At 41.8% G+C, this 17,564-nt stretch overlaps 1 protein-coding gene across 4 annotated transcripts in view; it reads right to left on the reverse strand.

Moving 5' to 3' along the window:
* Window positions 1-17,564, reverse strand: part of arhgap44a (Rho GTPase activating protein 44a) — a 43,122-nt gene that overhangs the window by 4,829 nt on the left and 20,729 nt on the right. For 2 of the 4 annotated variants that reach the window (XM_077557641.1, XM_077557643.1), the window contains exons 15-21: window positions 17,470-17,561; window positions 16,328-16,514; window positions 12,939-12,956; window positions 12,645-12,830; window positions 10,676-11,167; window positions 3,159-3,304; window positions 2,675-3,085 (exon numbers count right to left, since the gene is read on the reverse strand). In XM_077557641.1, the coding sequence (XP_077413767.1) occupies window positions 2,675-3,085; window positions 3,159-3,304; window positions 10,676-11,167; window positions 12,645-12,830; window positions 12,939-12,956; window positions 16,328-16,514; window positions 17,470-17,561 (1,532 nt within the window). The remainder of the gene's footprint in view (window positions 1-2,674; window positions 3,086-3,158; window positions 3,305-10,675; window positions 11,168-12,644; window positions 12,831-12,938; window positions 12,957-16,327; window positions 16,515-17,469; window positions 17,562-17,564) is intronic. The other 2 variants (XM_077557642.1, XM_077557644.1) reach the window with 2 other exon arrangements.

The following is a 17,564-nucleotide window of genomic DNA, read 5'->3' on the forward strand; positions in this document are numbered from 1 at the left end:
TGAAAAAAAGATGTGAGGGTATCCACTCAAACCCAATCATTCCACTTTAAAACGTACCGCCCTTGATTTGTGTCAACGATTTGAGTATCACGTTAACAAACGAGTCCCGGATAAACTTAAATTAGTTAATTGGGGTGTATTCACACCAGAAGAGTCGTTGGGTGAATGAAGAAAGCTATCTAGTTTTATACTATATCATCAGTCGGAGTCCTTTTTTTCCCAACTTCGGAAGTTCAAGGGGGGGTTCCAGTACACACTTGCTGGTATCAAGTCAGAAAAGTCCAACTTCCCACTTCCTCGAATGCACTATTCAAGGAAGGTGGGAAGTCAGATATATCCCACTTGGATTCTCCCAGTTTCGACATCAAAACGTTTGAGGCAAATGTAAACAGAAAAGATGCCGAAGTTTGCGATAAATTGTTTGTGGTTCTGGTTAACGCAGTCATTACAAATCCTCCATGTTCTCCTTGAACCTATTTCAAATAACTCATTAAAGTAACAACACATTAATATAGATAAGTAGCTGTTTAAAATCTTGTAAATTATGTTTTGCCATTCACGGTCTGTCTCTCCATGGGGCTCACCGTTGTCGAGTGACGGCAGATGTATACCGGTCAGTGAAATTGGGGCCCTTTTTTTTTCTTCGACTTTGCAACTCTGACGTACAAGTTTAAAGGGTCGTTCCTGTGTTCACTCCGTTGTATGAAATCAAATAAGTCCGACTTCCCACTTTCCTCGAATGCACATTAATTCTGCAAACACATCGACGCGTGTGACGACAAGTCCGGCATGCAGAGCACAAACCTGGAAAAGGAGGAAAACATTGGAATTCTTGTGTGTTGCATTCCTGTTCGGCATGTTTGTGCTGTGCATGCACATTTGTAAAATAATTGTGAGCGTTAAGAGCCGCTCATTCAACGCAGGTTTCACGACGCTGTTTCTAATTTTGGAACAGTGTCGTGGATTGTGCGCAGTAACCCGAACGAGACATTGTGATCCACGTGCTCCGACCCACAACATACTGGCAGCAGCGTGGCTGAACAAAATACGGAGGATTATGTATGAATTTAGAACAACATTCACTAACGGTGGTACCGAGCAATTTTTCTTCCCCACAGGGCTTGTCAATGGTGGCGTGTTAAGTCCAAAAATGGCGCAGGGGTCCTGCAGATGGTGCAGATGGTCGGCAGTAGTTTGTAATCACACTTGAAACAAACGCACCGAGTCCGTTTGGAAGCGGACTGAGACCACCTAGAAAAGTGGGTTGTTTGATCTGCACCAGGATTCGTTTTGTGTGTATTTGTGGTCTACCGAAAAGTGACGATTTTGGAGGTACAAGATTTTGACTGGAAGCCAGTGTTATATAAAAATATAAGCTGCATATATAAAAATGGAAGACTTTTCCTTTCTTTTCAAGTGAGCAAACATCCACATTCAGAAAGACATTATTTCCCTCACTGTATCTTGACAGGACACCTCATCATCAGAACATCACACTGCAGACATATCAGGAAGCTTCTGTGGGCGAGGGCGCGTTCCCAGCTAACACAGACATACAGAGAGAGCACACGATGACCCTAATGGCAACTTCGTACAAGCGGGACCAGCTATGTGCTTCCTCAGATGTTTCTGCAAACATCTACACATAGCTCAAGCCATGAATACAAAAGACCCCAATTCCCTACCCATAACACTGCTTAACAAGTACACCAGATGGACAAAAGTATTGGAACGACTAAAATAGGGAGATCATATGGAGCTTTCCGAAAAACAAACAAAAAAACAACAACAACATGATATTGGAGTGTCTGTGCAACTTCAGTTTATCTCAAATTAATATAAATTGTTTGAGTTCAATGCCAAGGTCAAGTTCTTCCACACCAAACTCACTCGAAAGTGCATCTTCCCTTCGGATAGTCTGCTGGCATGGCTGCTTTAGAGTGCCTCGTTGTTGCTGCATCTCTGCAACACGACGCATGAGTATAAAGGCAAATTGTACACACTTCAATGCGAGAAGGCAATTGAATGAATGGGGGGGAGTTGTTAGTGACAGCCAGCTTGTCGACAGGGGTTTCACACTGGTGTGGCTGCATTAGAGCGCCTCATTGTTGCAGCGTGGAAATGCCCTATGACGATGCGGTGCAATATACAGTATATAAACCGATATACGTATTTTTGTGGCTTAACCTTTTAGTTACGTATAGGCATAGGCTAGATGAAGTAGCATCCATTTTTCCAGGTCATCATCAGTAAATGTCATTTGACAGTTTGTGTGTTTTCAGTGCATTCGGCGGATGCGTCCACAACTTTTGAGATAATCAATCAAATTTGACCATGTTGCTAGTAGCACTCTTCTCTGCAGCGTGTCAAATTGACAGGACATATTTCATTCAACAGGAACTCCGGACATTACTCCTAAAAAATGGATAAAAAACGTAAAAAGTATCCCGTATGGATAAAGCGAATGTTTATACTTTTGTCCATAAAGTGTACCTGCAAGCCTATCTTTGTCAAGCTTCTGTATGGAAAAGGCCACTGTTACTCAAAGACATTCATTTGGGGATGGTGAATTCAAGCATGGTGTTCTATTACACTCGTCCACCGTCTCCGTTGGACAGAGCCACGGCCAGTCTGAGCGAGGGCCGCTGCAGCTCCACCTGTGTCTGATGTTTACCTGTAGACATGCTCTCCCCCGGGGACAGTCCATCGGTGAGGACCTGCTCCAGCGGCTGGGGCACCGGGATCTGTACCGGGGCCTGACCGGCAAACCCAACGGGGATGGTGGGTGGCTGCGGCGGGGGCAGGCTGGGTCTCTGCCTGGGCTTGGGGGCGGGCCGCGATTTGGTGAGCGTCCCTGTCAGCGAGGATGGGGACGAAAGGGAGTGGGGTGCCCCCAAGGGGGTCTGCCCTGGGGAGGATGGGGGCAGCACTTGACCCGGACTGCAGACCAGTCCGTAAGGGGAGGGGGTGCTGGGCGGGGTGGGGGACAGGCTGACTGGTGATGGCTGACCTGTGGAGTGGTCAGACATCGCACCCGACTGACAGTACGGGACTTTGGGAGGCACAGGGGCCAACTTTTTGGAACCTGGGAGCAAAAATCACATATTGTTAATTTATATTACTAAAAGAATACCACAAAACAAGGAGCTGACATTGACCTTTGCGCAGGGTGTGTGGGCTGTGCTCTGTGGAGTGAGGGCACTGACTGCTGGTCTGTGGACTGCAGTTAGGGGGCACTGTTGGACTTGCCACTTGGATGCCTTTGTGGCCAATGACAGGGGAGAGCTCTTTACTCTTCAATGAACTGGGAAAAGCAGAAACACATTAATATCAGTCAAAGCAGCCATAGGTACAAAAAGATCCCCTCAAATTCGAGACACAATGCCCCATGATGAAAAACTGAAAACAAACTTTTATAATTTGCTTTTATAAAATCACACATATTACATTTTCATATAGAATAATCATAACTATATACTGTAGATTCCTTTAAAAGGAACCCCGACTGTCATGACAAGTTTGCTCTATTTGTTACTAACATAACTATGAGATTTATTTTTCAAAAATCATCCACTTTAATACATTTTGTAGAAACTTTTATTTGGACGTACGTTGCCATTGTTATTTACGTGAAACGTCTATAAAGTAAGCAAGGTAAGTTTCCGTAACGTTCCAAAAGAAACAACATGCAATCGGGGGAGTCACCCTCCCCCACGCCCTGCTCTCGTCATTCACCAGACGCATTCAAGAGTTTTTATCGTCCCTTTAGGAACGCTACGGAGGCCGAGACCCACTTTTTGAGGCGGTCTCGGTCCGCTTTCAAACTCACTCGGTGCGGTTCGCTTCGCAGTCTGAATGCAAACCACGACTGATCCGCTCCAACTGCAGGACACACGTGCCTTTTAGTTCTTAACAAGCCAAGCATTGCGGGGGGGAAATTTCCCGGGAGTGAATATTGTGCTAAATTCATTCATAAACATCCAAATTCTGTTAAGCCATGCTGCTGTCAGCATGTTGTCGTGGGGGCAGTGCACGCACAGCGCAACTGCTCCTCTGGTTACTGCACGCAATCAACGACGTGTTCCAAATTGTCGCGGAACCTCTGTTGTATAAGCTGCCCTTGACGCTCGCAAATATCTTGCATCTAATAACACCACAAATATGCAGAGCAGTAATGCAGCACGTCGGAATATCATCCATCCATCCATCCATTTTCTTAACCGCTTATCCTCACAAGGGTCGCGGGGGGCGCTGGAGCCTATCCCAGCTGGCTTCGGGCAGTAGGCGGGGTACACCCGGAACTGGTTGCCAGCCAATCGCAGGGCACACCGAGACGAACAACCATCCACACTCACAATCACACCTATGGACAATTTGGAGTGTCCAATTAACCTGACATGCATGTCTTTGGAATGTGGGAGGAAACCGGAGTACCCACGCATTCACGGGGAGAACATGCAAACTCCACCCAAGAAGGCCGAAGCCTGGACTCGATCTCACGTCCTCTGCACTGGGAGGCGGACGTGCTAACCAGTCAGGCACCATGCCGCCGTCGGAATATCATGTTTTCTTTTATTTCCGGGTTTGGTTATGCGTTCTGCCCTCGAATTTTTGTCCACTGGGAACACAGATCGTCACGTGGGTTGACGTGATTACACAATATAGTCCACTTGCAAAAAGCACAGTGTGAATATGAACAAAAAACGGACAAAAAAAATAAAGTCCGCTTTTGGTCCGGACCAAACAAGTGGACTAAAGGACTTTTCTAGTCTGAATATACCCTTACTTTCTTTATAAGCATTTCACATTGCTCAGCAGAAAGCCTGCCGCCATTCTACGTCACTATGCAATGAATGCGTTGTGACGTAAATAACAATGGCGGCGTACGTCCAAATAAGTTTCTACAAAATGTATTAAACTGGAAATGATTTTTGAAAAATGAATCTCATAGTTATGTTGGTAACAGTCGGGGTTCCTTTTAAAGGTATTAATTGTACATGAAAATTAAAGTTAAAGTTAGTAACACTGATTGTCACAAGTGACTCGTGTTCAGCCATTAAACAATGACATGAATCAACATACTGAGCTAATGGTTAGCGTAGCGGCATGTGTAAAACATTTCTTACAGAAGATGATTTTATGACATAAAACTTTTCAGAACACCGCAATATTTGATGCATACAGTACGTCACACACTCACCAGCCACAATATTAGGTACACCTGCACAAACTCCAGCCCTTTTTTTGAGCACTCGTCCTCATTTGCTTATAATACCTCAACCTGTCCCAGCCTGACTTTGCACGAGAGGCAGGTCGCCAGCCAATTGCAGGGCACATACAGACAACCAAACATTCAAATTAACACCCAAGGACAATTGCGAGTCATTAACGAACATAACATGCATGTCTTTGGAATGTGAATGAAATCAAATACATTCTTGATGAATATGAATTCTTATTGAATCCTACCTTATTTCGTTGTGTGATACAATGCAGTTCTAAAAACTGAAATATACTGTCTTTCTAATAACTCCTGTGCTAGTGTACCTAATAAATTGTCTGTTGACATACACACTCATAGCATTTTGTACACAGGGCCTGTTTGTGGGACACAAGAAGCAATTTCAGACCAACCATTAAATTTTTTGCCCAGCAACGACGTAAAAGTAGCATCATCAATTAACGTAGCCATCCAACAAAGAACACAGAGGAAGACAGGCAGAATAAGCCAAGTGTACTGTACAGTATAGTGTGGCCTAACATCCTTTTGCAGGAAGTCCTCCCAACTGACTCATCATCATATCGCTGAATGTATGCTAGTCACATTGCGGCACGTGACATCTAATTAAGTGCGCCCTCGCTGCGCTGTCACTTGAACTGTGCGTCTCCGACCAATAAGCCCGCGCTTGCCGAGCCCTGAGAGGAACTGTGAACACGCAAGCCCGTTCTGACCGCCGTAGACACAAACATGATGTAACAATTTCCGCTGTTCAGTTTGGTTGAAACACATACGGCATATGAGTTGGGACACTGCCACTCGACGTACTGCGATCTGGCAGCAGAAGGGCACGGGACATTACATTAGGTACACCTGCACAGTCTATTACAGGTTGTGGGAAACCTCTTCACCAACCAGGGAGCTTTTTCTAGTACAGAGGGCCAGAATAAATTCAGGAAATAGCGTCAACTTCTGGCGAAAAATACATGTCTGTTACAGTGTCTGTCTACATGTGTTGCTAACTAATTTGTTTACAAATATTCATTGCTTAAAGGGTTAAAAAAAAATTGTATTAGTAATGCACTTTACATCTGACAGAATGGTCAGAAATTGTGTTGTATTTTTGAAATTCGATCAATTATCAAACTTGTCTTTTTTTCTTTCTTTTTTTGGAGAGCTCAGTATTGTTTATTCGGTAATTTTACCGATTTGGCATGTCATCATCATTCCTCTCCTTTTTTAAATTTATATATATATATATATATATATATATATATATTTTGTATTTTTTGTATGTGGGTGCGTGCATTCATTAGTTCACCTAAAACCTATAAAAAGAAAAAAAAATCCCATACCATTTCCCTAAACCGAACACTTCCAGCCAGAGTCGTGAGGCCGTCAGGAAACCCGAGAAAGGACCAAAGAAAAGAAAGGAAAGTGAAATCCAGCACCGACCAGACACCACCCACCAGGCCACCAACCAGAGTCCTTCACCAACCCCAGTGACATCTAAATTTCAACAAATCAGGGAGACCTCAAGAGACCAAAGGAGAGACTGAGGAAAGGAAGGAAGGACAGACGAAGCGGAGTGAGATCCACAGACACCAGCCTCCACGAATATAAATATTCTATATACGTAGACCATGTTTCTATAAATTTTGATATTTGGTTTTTATTTGAGGCAGATATTTTTTCCATTAAAATGTGATTTATGAGGAGGTTAGACCATTGGTCGATATTCAGAGTTTGTTTATTTTTCCAGTTAACAAGGATTGTTTTTTTTGCGATAGTAAAGGCTACAAGTGTAGATTGAAATTGTTTATGTAGTAAGTCAGTTGTTGTTAGGTCGCCTAGCAAACACAAGTTTGGAGAAAAAGGTATCCTACAGTCCAAAATAGCGGAAAGTTTTTCTAAGACTTTAGTCCAGAAACACATAACCGGAGTACAAAACCATAAAGCATGAAAATAAGTGTCTGTAGTGTTTTGTAAACGTTGGAGACAAATGTCGGAGTCTGAGAGTCCCATTTTCTTCATCATATATTGAGTATGTTTGTACGTACGTATGTTCTGTGAATAATTTTATATTGGATAAGTTGTAAATTTGTGTGTTTTGTCATTTTAAATGCGTTTTCACAAACTTGAATCCAAAAGTCAGATTCCGGAGCTCTAGACAGGTCTGTCTCCCATTTTGAGATGGGTAAAGTCATTTTATCAGTATATGAAAGTAACTTATATATTTTTGAAAGTTTTGTTGTTGTTGTCGGAGAAAGCTTTGTAATATCTTTAGCTAAAACAGGCGGTTGGAGCGTACCCCGAAGTGTTGGAATTTGTTTCTTTATCATATTTTTAACTTGTAGATAATGTAAAAAAATTTTTTAAAAGTTTTTTATTTTATATTTTTGGAGCAAGGATGTATATGATATAAACATATTATCTGAGAGGAGATGTGTAATTCCTTTCAGCTCCCAAACACCTAAATAAAACGATTGCTTGTTAAGTTGAAAGTCGGGGTTATGCCATAGGGGAGAAAGTCCACAGGACTCCACTTGGGCTTTTGAAATTTCTAGTGCCTTCCACCAGGCAGTCAGGGTGGCGGAAATCATTGGGTTTTTAAAACAATTATGTCGCTTAATCGATGTTGTAATAAAGAGTAAATCTAGAAGTCTGAGGTTATTACAATCCTTCTGTTCTAGTTCCAGCCAACAGTTAGTGTCTCTATTGGGTTGTGCCCATAGAATGATATATTGTAGCTGGTTAGCTATATAGTAGTACATAAAGTTTGGTGCCTCTAGACCACCTTTGGATTTACTTTTCTGAAGAGTAGAGAGAATTGAAAAGACACCCTTCAAAAAGTAACCATAAAATGTCCAAAAACAAAAGAAGAAATCCCCAAAATTACCATAAAATGTCCACAAAAATGTCAGAAAATTGGCAAAAAGGCAGGAAAAAAATTCCAAAAAAACGTCTAAAAAGGAAAAAGAGAGGGAGAAAATGACCATAATAGCTCTATAAAAATGCCAAAAATGTCAGAAATTTGACAGAAAGCCAGAACAGTCTAAAAATGTATGAAAAATTAAGTATGAAAACTTACCAAAAATAAGTCGAAAAAGTAGAGAAAAATGAATCAAAGTATTGGATGCTGCATATTTTTCAATAACACATGGTTTTGATTATCACAATGTACTAATGTTTTGCGGCTCCAGACAAATTTGTGGTTATTTATTTGGCCTAAAATGGCTCTTTTGACAGGAAAGGTTGCTGACCACTGCACCAAGCTATGTGGCTCTTGCAAATTTACAACTTGAAATGAAATCAACAGGGAGTAGCAATAAATCTTTGGAAGCGTCTTTCTCGAATAATAATTACTGATTCTATCTGACAAAGCACTTCTTGTTGTCAAGTAAGCTGAGTCAATGCTACCATACAGCGCTCATATTGTCAGTTTGCATTTGCAAGTCAAAGCAAAAAAATCGACCGAACAACATATCTCGAAAAAAAAAATCTTAAGTTTGGGTATGGCTGTTGCTTTTTAGTTTTCATTAGTAGTTAGAGCGAGTTTGTTATGGTTTTTTAATAAAAACATTTAGTTTGTATTTTTTCAAAAATGCATTGTTTAGATTAGATTTTTTGAATTAGTTTTAATATTAGTTTAATATTTCCTTATATATAAAACTAATTCACAAAGATGAAAACAAAGGACATTTTCCCTATAATTAGTCAGTTATACTTGGTTTAACAAATGTAAAATGTTTTAGTTAATAATGTTTTTTTTTCAAATGACTCATTTTTATTTAATTTTGTTCATTTTTTTCCATTTTAATTTTCGTTACTTTGTTTTCGGTAACTCTAACAGTGGTTCTCAACCCCGGTTCTCGAGTACCCCTATCCTGCCTGTTTTCTATGTCTCCTTCAGCCAACACAGGTGTTTAAAGCGATCAGCTATGCATGAAGCCTGATAACAATCCTCAGCTGTGTTGACTGAGGGTGACCTGAAAAACAGGCAGGATAGGGGTACTCGGGGACTGGGGTTGAGAACCGCTATTATAACCTTGCAGTGAAACACTATAGCACTATAGAGAGCTTTGAGTACTTTGGATTACCCAGAATGCACTGCCGGCGGCCATATTGGGAGTCAAGCTCCTCTAACAAAGCACCACTCATTTGTTATGCAGGCTTTTATGCGCGTCAATGTTGGCTGTGATAGTCAAGGGGTGCAGAAAAGGTTTCTTTAGACTTACGACAATCATTATAAACTAGGGATCCGATGTCTGCCCAGAAGAAAAGCAAACGCCAAAGACAACTTTGGCTGACCACCCATCCTTTTCAAACATTGCCGTTGGTTAGCATTCTGTAGAGAGCTTCATATGTAAGCGCAGATGTGCTGTTGTTTCCCGTGCCCTCATTAATAGTTATCACACAAGACGATAAATAAAGATACAATACCCTGTGTGTTGTTTACCGCAACATTGGTGCTAATTTTGATTAGCATGTCTGCCTTTTACTGCATGATAGCATTTAGCCAGCGGACGTTCTTTGTTTTAGCAATTGCTTTACATGCCGGTTTTGTACGGAACAACAAGTTGGAGTGACAAATGAACAACTTCAAGATCGTTTTTGCCTCTTTATTGTACAAAGTGGTTGTTAAGCGCCCTACCCTATCAGAAACTCCTGAATGTACAGTAGTTGAGATTTGCCTCCTGCGTCGCAGTGACACTGTAAAACTGACTTCACATGACTATACAGACTTGTATGTAGACACATACATAATACACAAGATCAATATAAGTTACGCTGGGCAGCTTTCGGATCAGCAATTCATCTTCCTGATGAAGTTTATAAGTCTCCAAATCTTCAATCAAACTCAAGATGTCGGTTTACCACACACTGGACTGCCTGTCTAAAGTCTCTGTTTTCTTCTCCATCGCTACAGATTGTCCCCTAAAAACGTCTGGCTGTATAAACAAACCTAAATATTTACACAAATATTTACTACACCAGAGTACCGACATTCGCAATGGAAAGGAGAAGCTGACTACCAATATGGTTGACCGCATGAGATTGGGATTGGACGTATACTACAATAGTTCATTGCGCATTATTCATAACCTTGAAACCTTGTATGTTGGGATCGTCCTAACCTAAGGACGTATGACATGCCTGTAAAATCATCACCATTGTTAAAATGTGCAGTTTGTCTTTTGCTGCTTGGCAAAATGGAATCACAAGCTGTGCAATAAATACCATATGCATGTGCTATTTGTCAACCATATGTATTTATTGTCTGTCGAGCTGCGTGTAACATCCTTGGTTTGCGAGGCAACCCAAGCGAGAGGTTACAGTGTGCGAGGCGTGCCACTGGAAGGGGTGAGGAAAACGCAAAGCGAGCAGGCGAGTGAGCGAGGCAAGGCGAGAGGAGGGACAGAGGTCACCGCTCGCCGTTGGGTGTGTCATATTTACCTAGTCAGCCTGGGGAGTCCTCTCTCTCTGGCGCACGGACAGGCAGCCCACGGCGGGGGCGGGGGCGCGGAGGAAGGGAGGCTAGGGGGGTTGCCGAGGGACTGCTCGTGGCGGGCGAGCACCAGGGGAGTTTTGATGTAGAGCGGAGATGCGTTAGTGTCGGGCGGGGGGGCATGCGACGTGTCGCCAGGCGGGCTGTGCTTGGGGAAGTGCAGGCAGCTGGGCTTGGGGTTGGAATTGATGTCGAGCGAGGAAGACGAGGAGGAGGAGGAGGAGGATGGGAGCAGGGCGGGCGGCGTGAAGCCCGACCAGCGCTGCGGGGGCGAGGCCGGGGGCTGCGACTCCGGGCCCGGCGCCACGGGCCGGGCGCAGGGAGGGGGTTTGGGGTAGAAGTGGTGGTGGGAGGCGGCGGGGTAGGGAGGGGGCGGCCGGTCCTCCCCTGGGGGCGGGTGGGCATGAGAGGTGTCCGGCCGATTGGGCGACACGTCTGAGCTGCAGATATTAAGAGAATAGACAGCACAAAAGACACAGCGCTGATGACTGAACAGGGAGAAGCACTGGAGCGAAAGGAGGAGAAGCTGTGCGGATGATCGGGAAAAGCAGGGGTGGGGGGGGGGTTGTTTTAGTTGATCCAAAACAAGAAGAAAAAACAGCAAAGAAGCCTTTTAGGTGGGTGGTGCGGGTGGTGCGCTTAGCCGGGCGACAGTCATCAGAATGCAAATTAGGGCTGAACTATTTTGAAAAATATCTAATTGCAATTCCACCCCCCCATCTTCAATATTGCAATTACGATTCAGTAGGCGATCATTTTTTTCAATGTATTTTTTGGTTTTGTTTTACAAACACAAGCAATACAGCACTAAACCAGTAATTGTTTATATGGTAAAGCTTAATGCTAAAACATAATGATATCTTATCACATTGCAATGTCGTTTTGAATTCGATTAGTTGTGCAGCCCTAATGCAAAAACACACACACAAGCGCAAAGGAAGTGCAAAGAGAAGAAGCTGCCAAAGCCATAAAGTGTGAGCCTGCGTCGCCTTGTGTCTGCACGCTGCTCGGAGCACTTGGCAAAACCCGCTACGCCACGCGCCATTTTGTGCCCCCAAACCTACGTGACCTGCTCGGATCACGGCTCCCACAGTAGCCTGGCAGAGTGGCACAGACACAGACACCCTTTCACGAGCTGAAAGAGCCACAGGAGCCATCTTGAGGGTGACTAATCATGTGATACCGTATTTCAGTGAACAGAAAAAAAGGGGTGAAGTAGCTGTGGGAGCAAAGCCACGTTGATGTAAATACAGTAGTGCCTTGACTTACAAGTTGAATTTGTTGTGTGTCTCTCAAATCATAATTCCCCAATTAAATGGATGGAAAATGCCATTAATCAATTCCAAATATTCCTTAATTTAAAAAAAGGAAAAAAAACACTACAATAAAGCACTTAAGACGGTCACAACAACAAAGTGACTCAGTAAGCTGCAGTAAAATTAGTCAGTTTTTTTTGCAGAGGATAAAGAATATATGACTGCAGGTATTGTTACGTTGCTTGTCAACATTTGTTGTTGTTACCGTCTATGTTCAAATATGCATAGCTTACGGTTCTGACTACAGCAACTTCGATGCTAGTTTCATTAGCATCTAAATGGCAATTTGCATTGTGTGCTAGTGTTAAGAAAAGTTAAATGTATAATCTGTAACTCTCCACTTGAAGCCTCATTTTTTGAAGAATTGTTACCACGACACTCAAGAAAAAACAAAAAATCAGTCAAGCGATGGGTCGTATCTTGAATAAACTCTTATGTCAGGTCACTTGTAAGTCAAAGTGCCAATGTATTAGCATGCATGAAATCCAGTGACTTTACAATCCTTTTGGAACATCTGATGAAGGTGGAATAAACGCTGATGATGACGTGAGAGGAAGAAGGGGAAAAAGCAGCAGCGGTAGCGCAAGCATCGGCATCTTACCTAATCCTTTCTGCAGGGGGCGGCGTGGCAGCCGGCGAGGCGGCAAACTCCCCTGCCTGCTCGGCGGTGGCGAGCAAGTCGATGGGTGTGGAGCAGACGCCCGGTGGAGTGGAGCAGGTCTTGCGGGCCAGTGTGGATGAGCCCTTGCGTGACACCCAGGAGGTATCCATGACCCGCACACCCATGCTGGACACACATATGCAGAAGGAAGCATTAGCTGGGATGAAAAGCGAAGATAAGCAGAAATGGGATGTAGGAAAGACATAGGGGAGGGGAAAGGCCATGATACAGTACCTTTGGATTTTCCTAATGCTGCGTTAGTAAGGGGGAACAGAGGGGGAAAAGGGGATATGATGTCAGACACTTGTTTCATTTAACACTGGTCAACAACATGCTCAGGACACACAAATAATGTGTTATATTAGTTCATGATTTGAGATGAAATTGTCTTTCGTATCATGATTATCATGACTATAAGATCATGATTGAGAATAGTCTTTGTCGCTGTCCTGTGGATGGAATAAAAATGTCCCCCTTGCAACATATTATCAGCAGTGGCTAAGGGGCTACGTGAGTATGAAGCAAAACAACTGCTACTACTAATAATAATATATTTTATTTGTAAAGCACTTTATATTTGACATTAGGGGTGTGCCAAAAAATCGAATCTCATAAAAATCTCGATTCTCATTTAGTATGATTCAGAATGGATTTTAAATGTCCCAAAATCGATTTTATTTAAATTATTTTATAATGTGTCTGTGTGTGCCTTTATTTGGAGCGCTGTTCATGTTGTACCCGGTTGGCCACTAAGGGGCAGTGTGGTTCCACGCAGTCTGATACACTTTTAAGTTGTAGCCACATTAGAAAGTAGAAGGAAAAAGTCACAATCAAGTTATTCCAATAAAAAGTTTTTTTTCAGCGTGGAGCCGTTATTTTGAGTGATAAAAGTGCCGCACGTAGCGCGCGTCAGACTGGAGTGGATCATTACAATTCCTTACACATCTATAGATTGAAGCCAAAATCGTTGTCAATAAAATCATTTTGAATAAAAAAATCATCCTTAATCAAAAATCGATTCTGAATCGAATCGCAGACCAAAAAATCGGAATCGAATCGTGAGACATTCAAAGATTCCCACCCCTATTTCAAAACTCAAAGTGCTAAATTAAGATGTTAGTTGCTGTAATTATCTACTGTATAATAATAATAATAATAATAATAATAATAATAATAATAATAATAATAATAATAATAATAATAATAATAATTAAAGTCGCAATGGCTTTGCAAAATCACACTTCAGACACAGCGAATGTCCTGTTTCAGTGACAGGGCAATTGCAAAAGTGGCTCAAAATTCTCCACAAAAAGATGACTAGTCGTACACATTTACTGTATTTCATTGTATGACAAATGGCCCATTGGCGACATTTTGTTGGTTTAACCAGAACGGCCTGTAGAAAATGCATTTGAGTGACAGTGGCAGGCTAAACGCAGACCCCATCTGCAACAAAATGCAAATAAACACACCACCCAAAAGGAGATGACTGCAGGAGATGCATTGATGACTTTGCATTGATACAATCTGAAAAATTCCTCTCCCAAATGGCCTCTATTGCTGATTCAACACGGATTCAATCTGCTGAGGAAGGCTCAGCAAAAGGTGCTGGACACACACTGAAGACTAGATTGAATGTCCCTGAATGGTCCGGGGAGAAGGAGGGTGGGGGTGGTACCACCCACCTACCGTCCTCTGTTATCAGCCTGCACTTTATTTGGCAATTTAATCACTAAACCTGGCAGAAACACACAAAACAGTCTTTCTGGATCAAAATAGATAATAGATATCTCCTCAATGTATCTACTTCATGGTTTTTTTGCTACAATACATGGATTTTTTGGGGGGACAGAATTGCAATATTTATTCACTTTTTGACATAACTTGTTAACATAAACTGAATAATAGTTGGACACTTAAAGAGAAAATAAATTTGACAACAGAGAAGAGAGTTATAATAATAACCCTAACGATTTTTAATGATTGCAAAAAATAAACAAATACAACAACAACAACAACAAAATCACCAAATATAAGGGTTCAAAAAAATCAAGTCGTCACCACTCTTGAACCTCGTGGGTGTATCCACTGAATGTGCTAAAACCACACCATGTTCAACTGTCAACTGTCCACCAAAGAGCACTACAACCTAGAAAAAAGATGCTACTTTGCCTTTTTTTTAAGCTTTCGCATAAATGTTTGAGCCATGATAATAAAAATGTTAAAAGTCTCCGACATTTCCACAATGCAATAACGAGACGCTCTAAAGTGGCCACACCAGCCTGAAGGCCCTGTCGACAGACACATGGCTGTCACATCAGGACTTAAAAAATAATAATTCTGCCCTCCTAGCATTTCCGCCTTTCTCAACAACGAGGCACTCTAAGGTGGTCACACCAGCCCGACGATCTAGTGAAATTGAACTTTAAAACAATTTCAGCCTTTCTCGTACTTCCACCTCTTTGTGATGTGCACACACTCACAGCCAACAATGAGCCGCTCTAAAAGCTGCCATTCCAGCTGTCTATCTGAAGGGGAGATACAAATTTTGGGGTGTGGCCATACCTAGCTAGCTAACGGCATATAACAAATGTGGTGGAAAACTTCTGATGTGAACAGACGTGCTCAAGTTCTGAGCCAGTGGGGGAGGGGCGCGTCATACTGGATGCTGCTTTAGCCACACCCAAAAATTCAGGCAGCAGCTTAATACTAATATCACAATTGAATAAGCCATAGTTCTCAGTCTTTAGCAACGCTTAAGCTTCAAATAATCATAAATTATAACTCCATCCATCCATTTTCTTAACCGCTTGTCCTCACAAGGGTCGCGGGGGGTGCTGGAGCCTATCCCAGCTGGCTTCGGGCAGTAGGCGGGGTCGCAGTAAATTATAAATAAATACATTTCAATCCTAATGTATTCAGAAATACATCTCTGAATTCACTTTACAGGATCCATAAATAAATAAATAAATAAATAAATACATGATATAAATTATATTATATGTTATTTATTTATATATTTATTATATTATATTATATAATAAATATAGAAATATTTTGTCATTATTTTACATTACTTTAGATTTCAAATGAAACTTGATGTTAAAAATGTATACAAAAACAATGAAGCACGGGGGAATTGTGTATACATGATAGTACGATGAGGTGGTTATGCATTTATTTATATGGTTTTGGCAGTCATAACGGAGCTTGTGAGGCCTGCAATGAAAATGAGTTTGACACCCCTGCTTCTCATGGGAGGACATTTTTGCTGGTTATTTTCCACCAGCTGTATGTGGTGTCGCCAGACTGTGTAGGAGGAGCCGCCAGTGGGAGGATGGGAGAAATATTTAATGAGCAAACGAGGTAACAAGCGGCCACCTCAACAGACCAGGGCTGTGTCGCCATGGAGACAGTGTCATTCATGCATGTATTGCAGCCAGATGGGTGCTGTTGAAAGTGTGTGTGTGTGGGGGGGGGGGGGGGGTATTATATGGGTTACAGGTGGCAGAAACAAGACGCTGTAAATAATACAGCTTTAAAGATGCTTTATGCTCTTCTTTTTTTAATGTACAAGTGTGTGGGGGCGAGATGTTGGATGCACAGACGGGCGTCATCATTACCCATCCTTCTTGTAAAATTCCAGCATCATGTTGTCCGTGGCAACGCTGAGGGGGCGCCGACTCTGGTCGTGGTGCGGCTGCTTGCGTTCCGACTGCTCAATGTCGGGGGACGGCATGGAGCTGTAGTTGGAGTTGTGGTTGGTGTGGACGGGGCTGCCATAGCTGCCGGTCAGGTTGAATTCAATCTCTGAATTGATTGGAGGGTGGGGGGCAGACGCATTTATTTTAAGACGTCATACTCACACGCAATAGAAAATACATTCATACACTTTACTTTTTAATACTTAAAAAAATAAATAAACAAAAAAAAAGAAAAGAAAATTCTTTAATACAAATAGAAATGCCATTCATTCAATCCTACACGCATTCAATGACATGTAATAAAATCTTTTGATAATAAATAAAAGCAAGAAGACCGTCTCTTCGAAGTTCAGTAAGCAGCAATGATGTCAATCATCACAGATGATAAAGAATATATGCCTGTGAGTATTGTTATATTGCTAGTCTTCGTATGTTGCTACCATTTGTGTTAAAATATCTATTACTTAAAGTGTTTTATCTATCACAACATTGATGCTACTTTTGTTAATCCATCTATGGAGTCTCGCATTGTGTATTAGCATTACGTTAGTTAAGATAAATTTAAAAAAAGTGGTTTAATTAAATACACTTTGTTTTATGTTTAGTTTGACAGTAAACTTCAAACAGGAATGGCAAACTGTTACTTGATATAAAGTTAGCAAAATTTTCAGTGACAGCTTGTATCTCGAAAAAGTCAGTGCAGTAAGTTGCAATAACATTATAAAAGGGATCTGTAGCCATACAAAACCTTTTGCTGAATTTTCTGCCCGATAATAGCTTATAGTCTATTAACTCATTCACTGCCATTGACGGCTATAAACGCCAAACTTTTGTTAACAAGAGTATGAAAACCTAGAATTTTTTTTTATTGTACATATAGAATGTGAAATTTGTGATTAATCGCCTCTTGCCCCTAATTTTTAATAATCTTTAAAAAAAAGAAAATAATTTATGCTAGTGAATGAGTTAAAAATGTGACGTTGCCTTAATAAACACACATATTGTTCTGTTTGATGAAAGTGAGAGTGACACAGAATTCAGAACGACATCATGAAGCCCACCTCCGGGGAAGAACCAATCGGCGTGCTGGATGATGGGCTCGATGATTCCGACGATTTGCAGCGACAACGTGGTCATCATCTCCGTCATGTCCCTT

The sequence above is a fragment of the Vanacampus margaritifer genome, chromosome 2, assembly GCF_051991255.1.
Source record: "Vanacampus margaritifer isolate UIUO_Vmar chromosome 2, RoL_Vmar_1.0, whole genome shotgun sequence".
NCBI classification, from domain to species: domain Eukaryota; kingdom Metazoa; phylum Chordata; class Actinopteri; order Syngnathiformes; family Syngnathidae; genus Vanacampus; species Vanacampus margaritifer.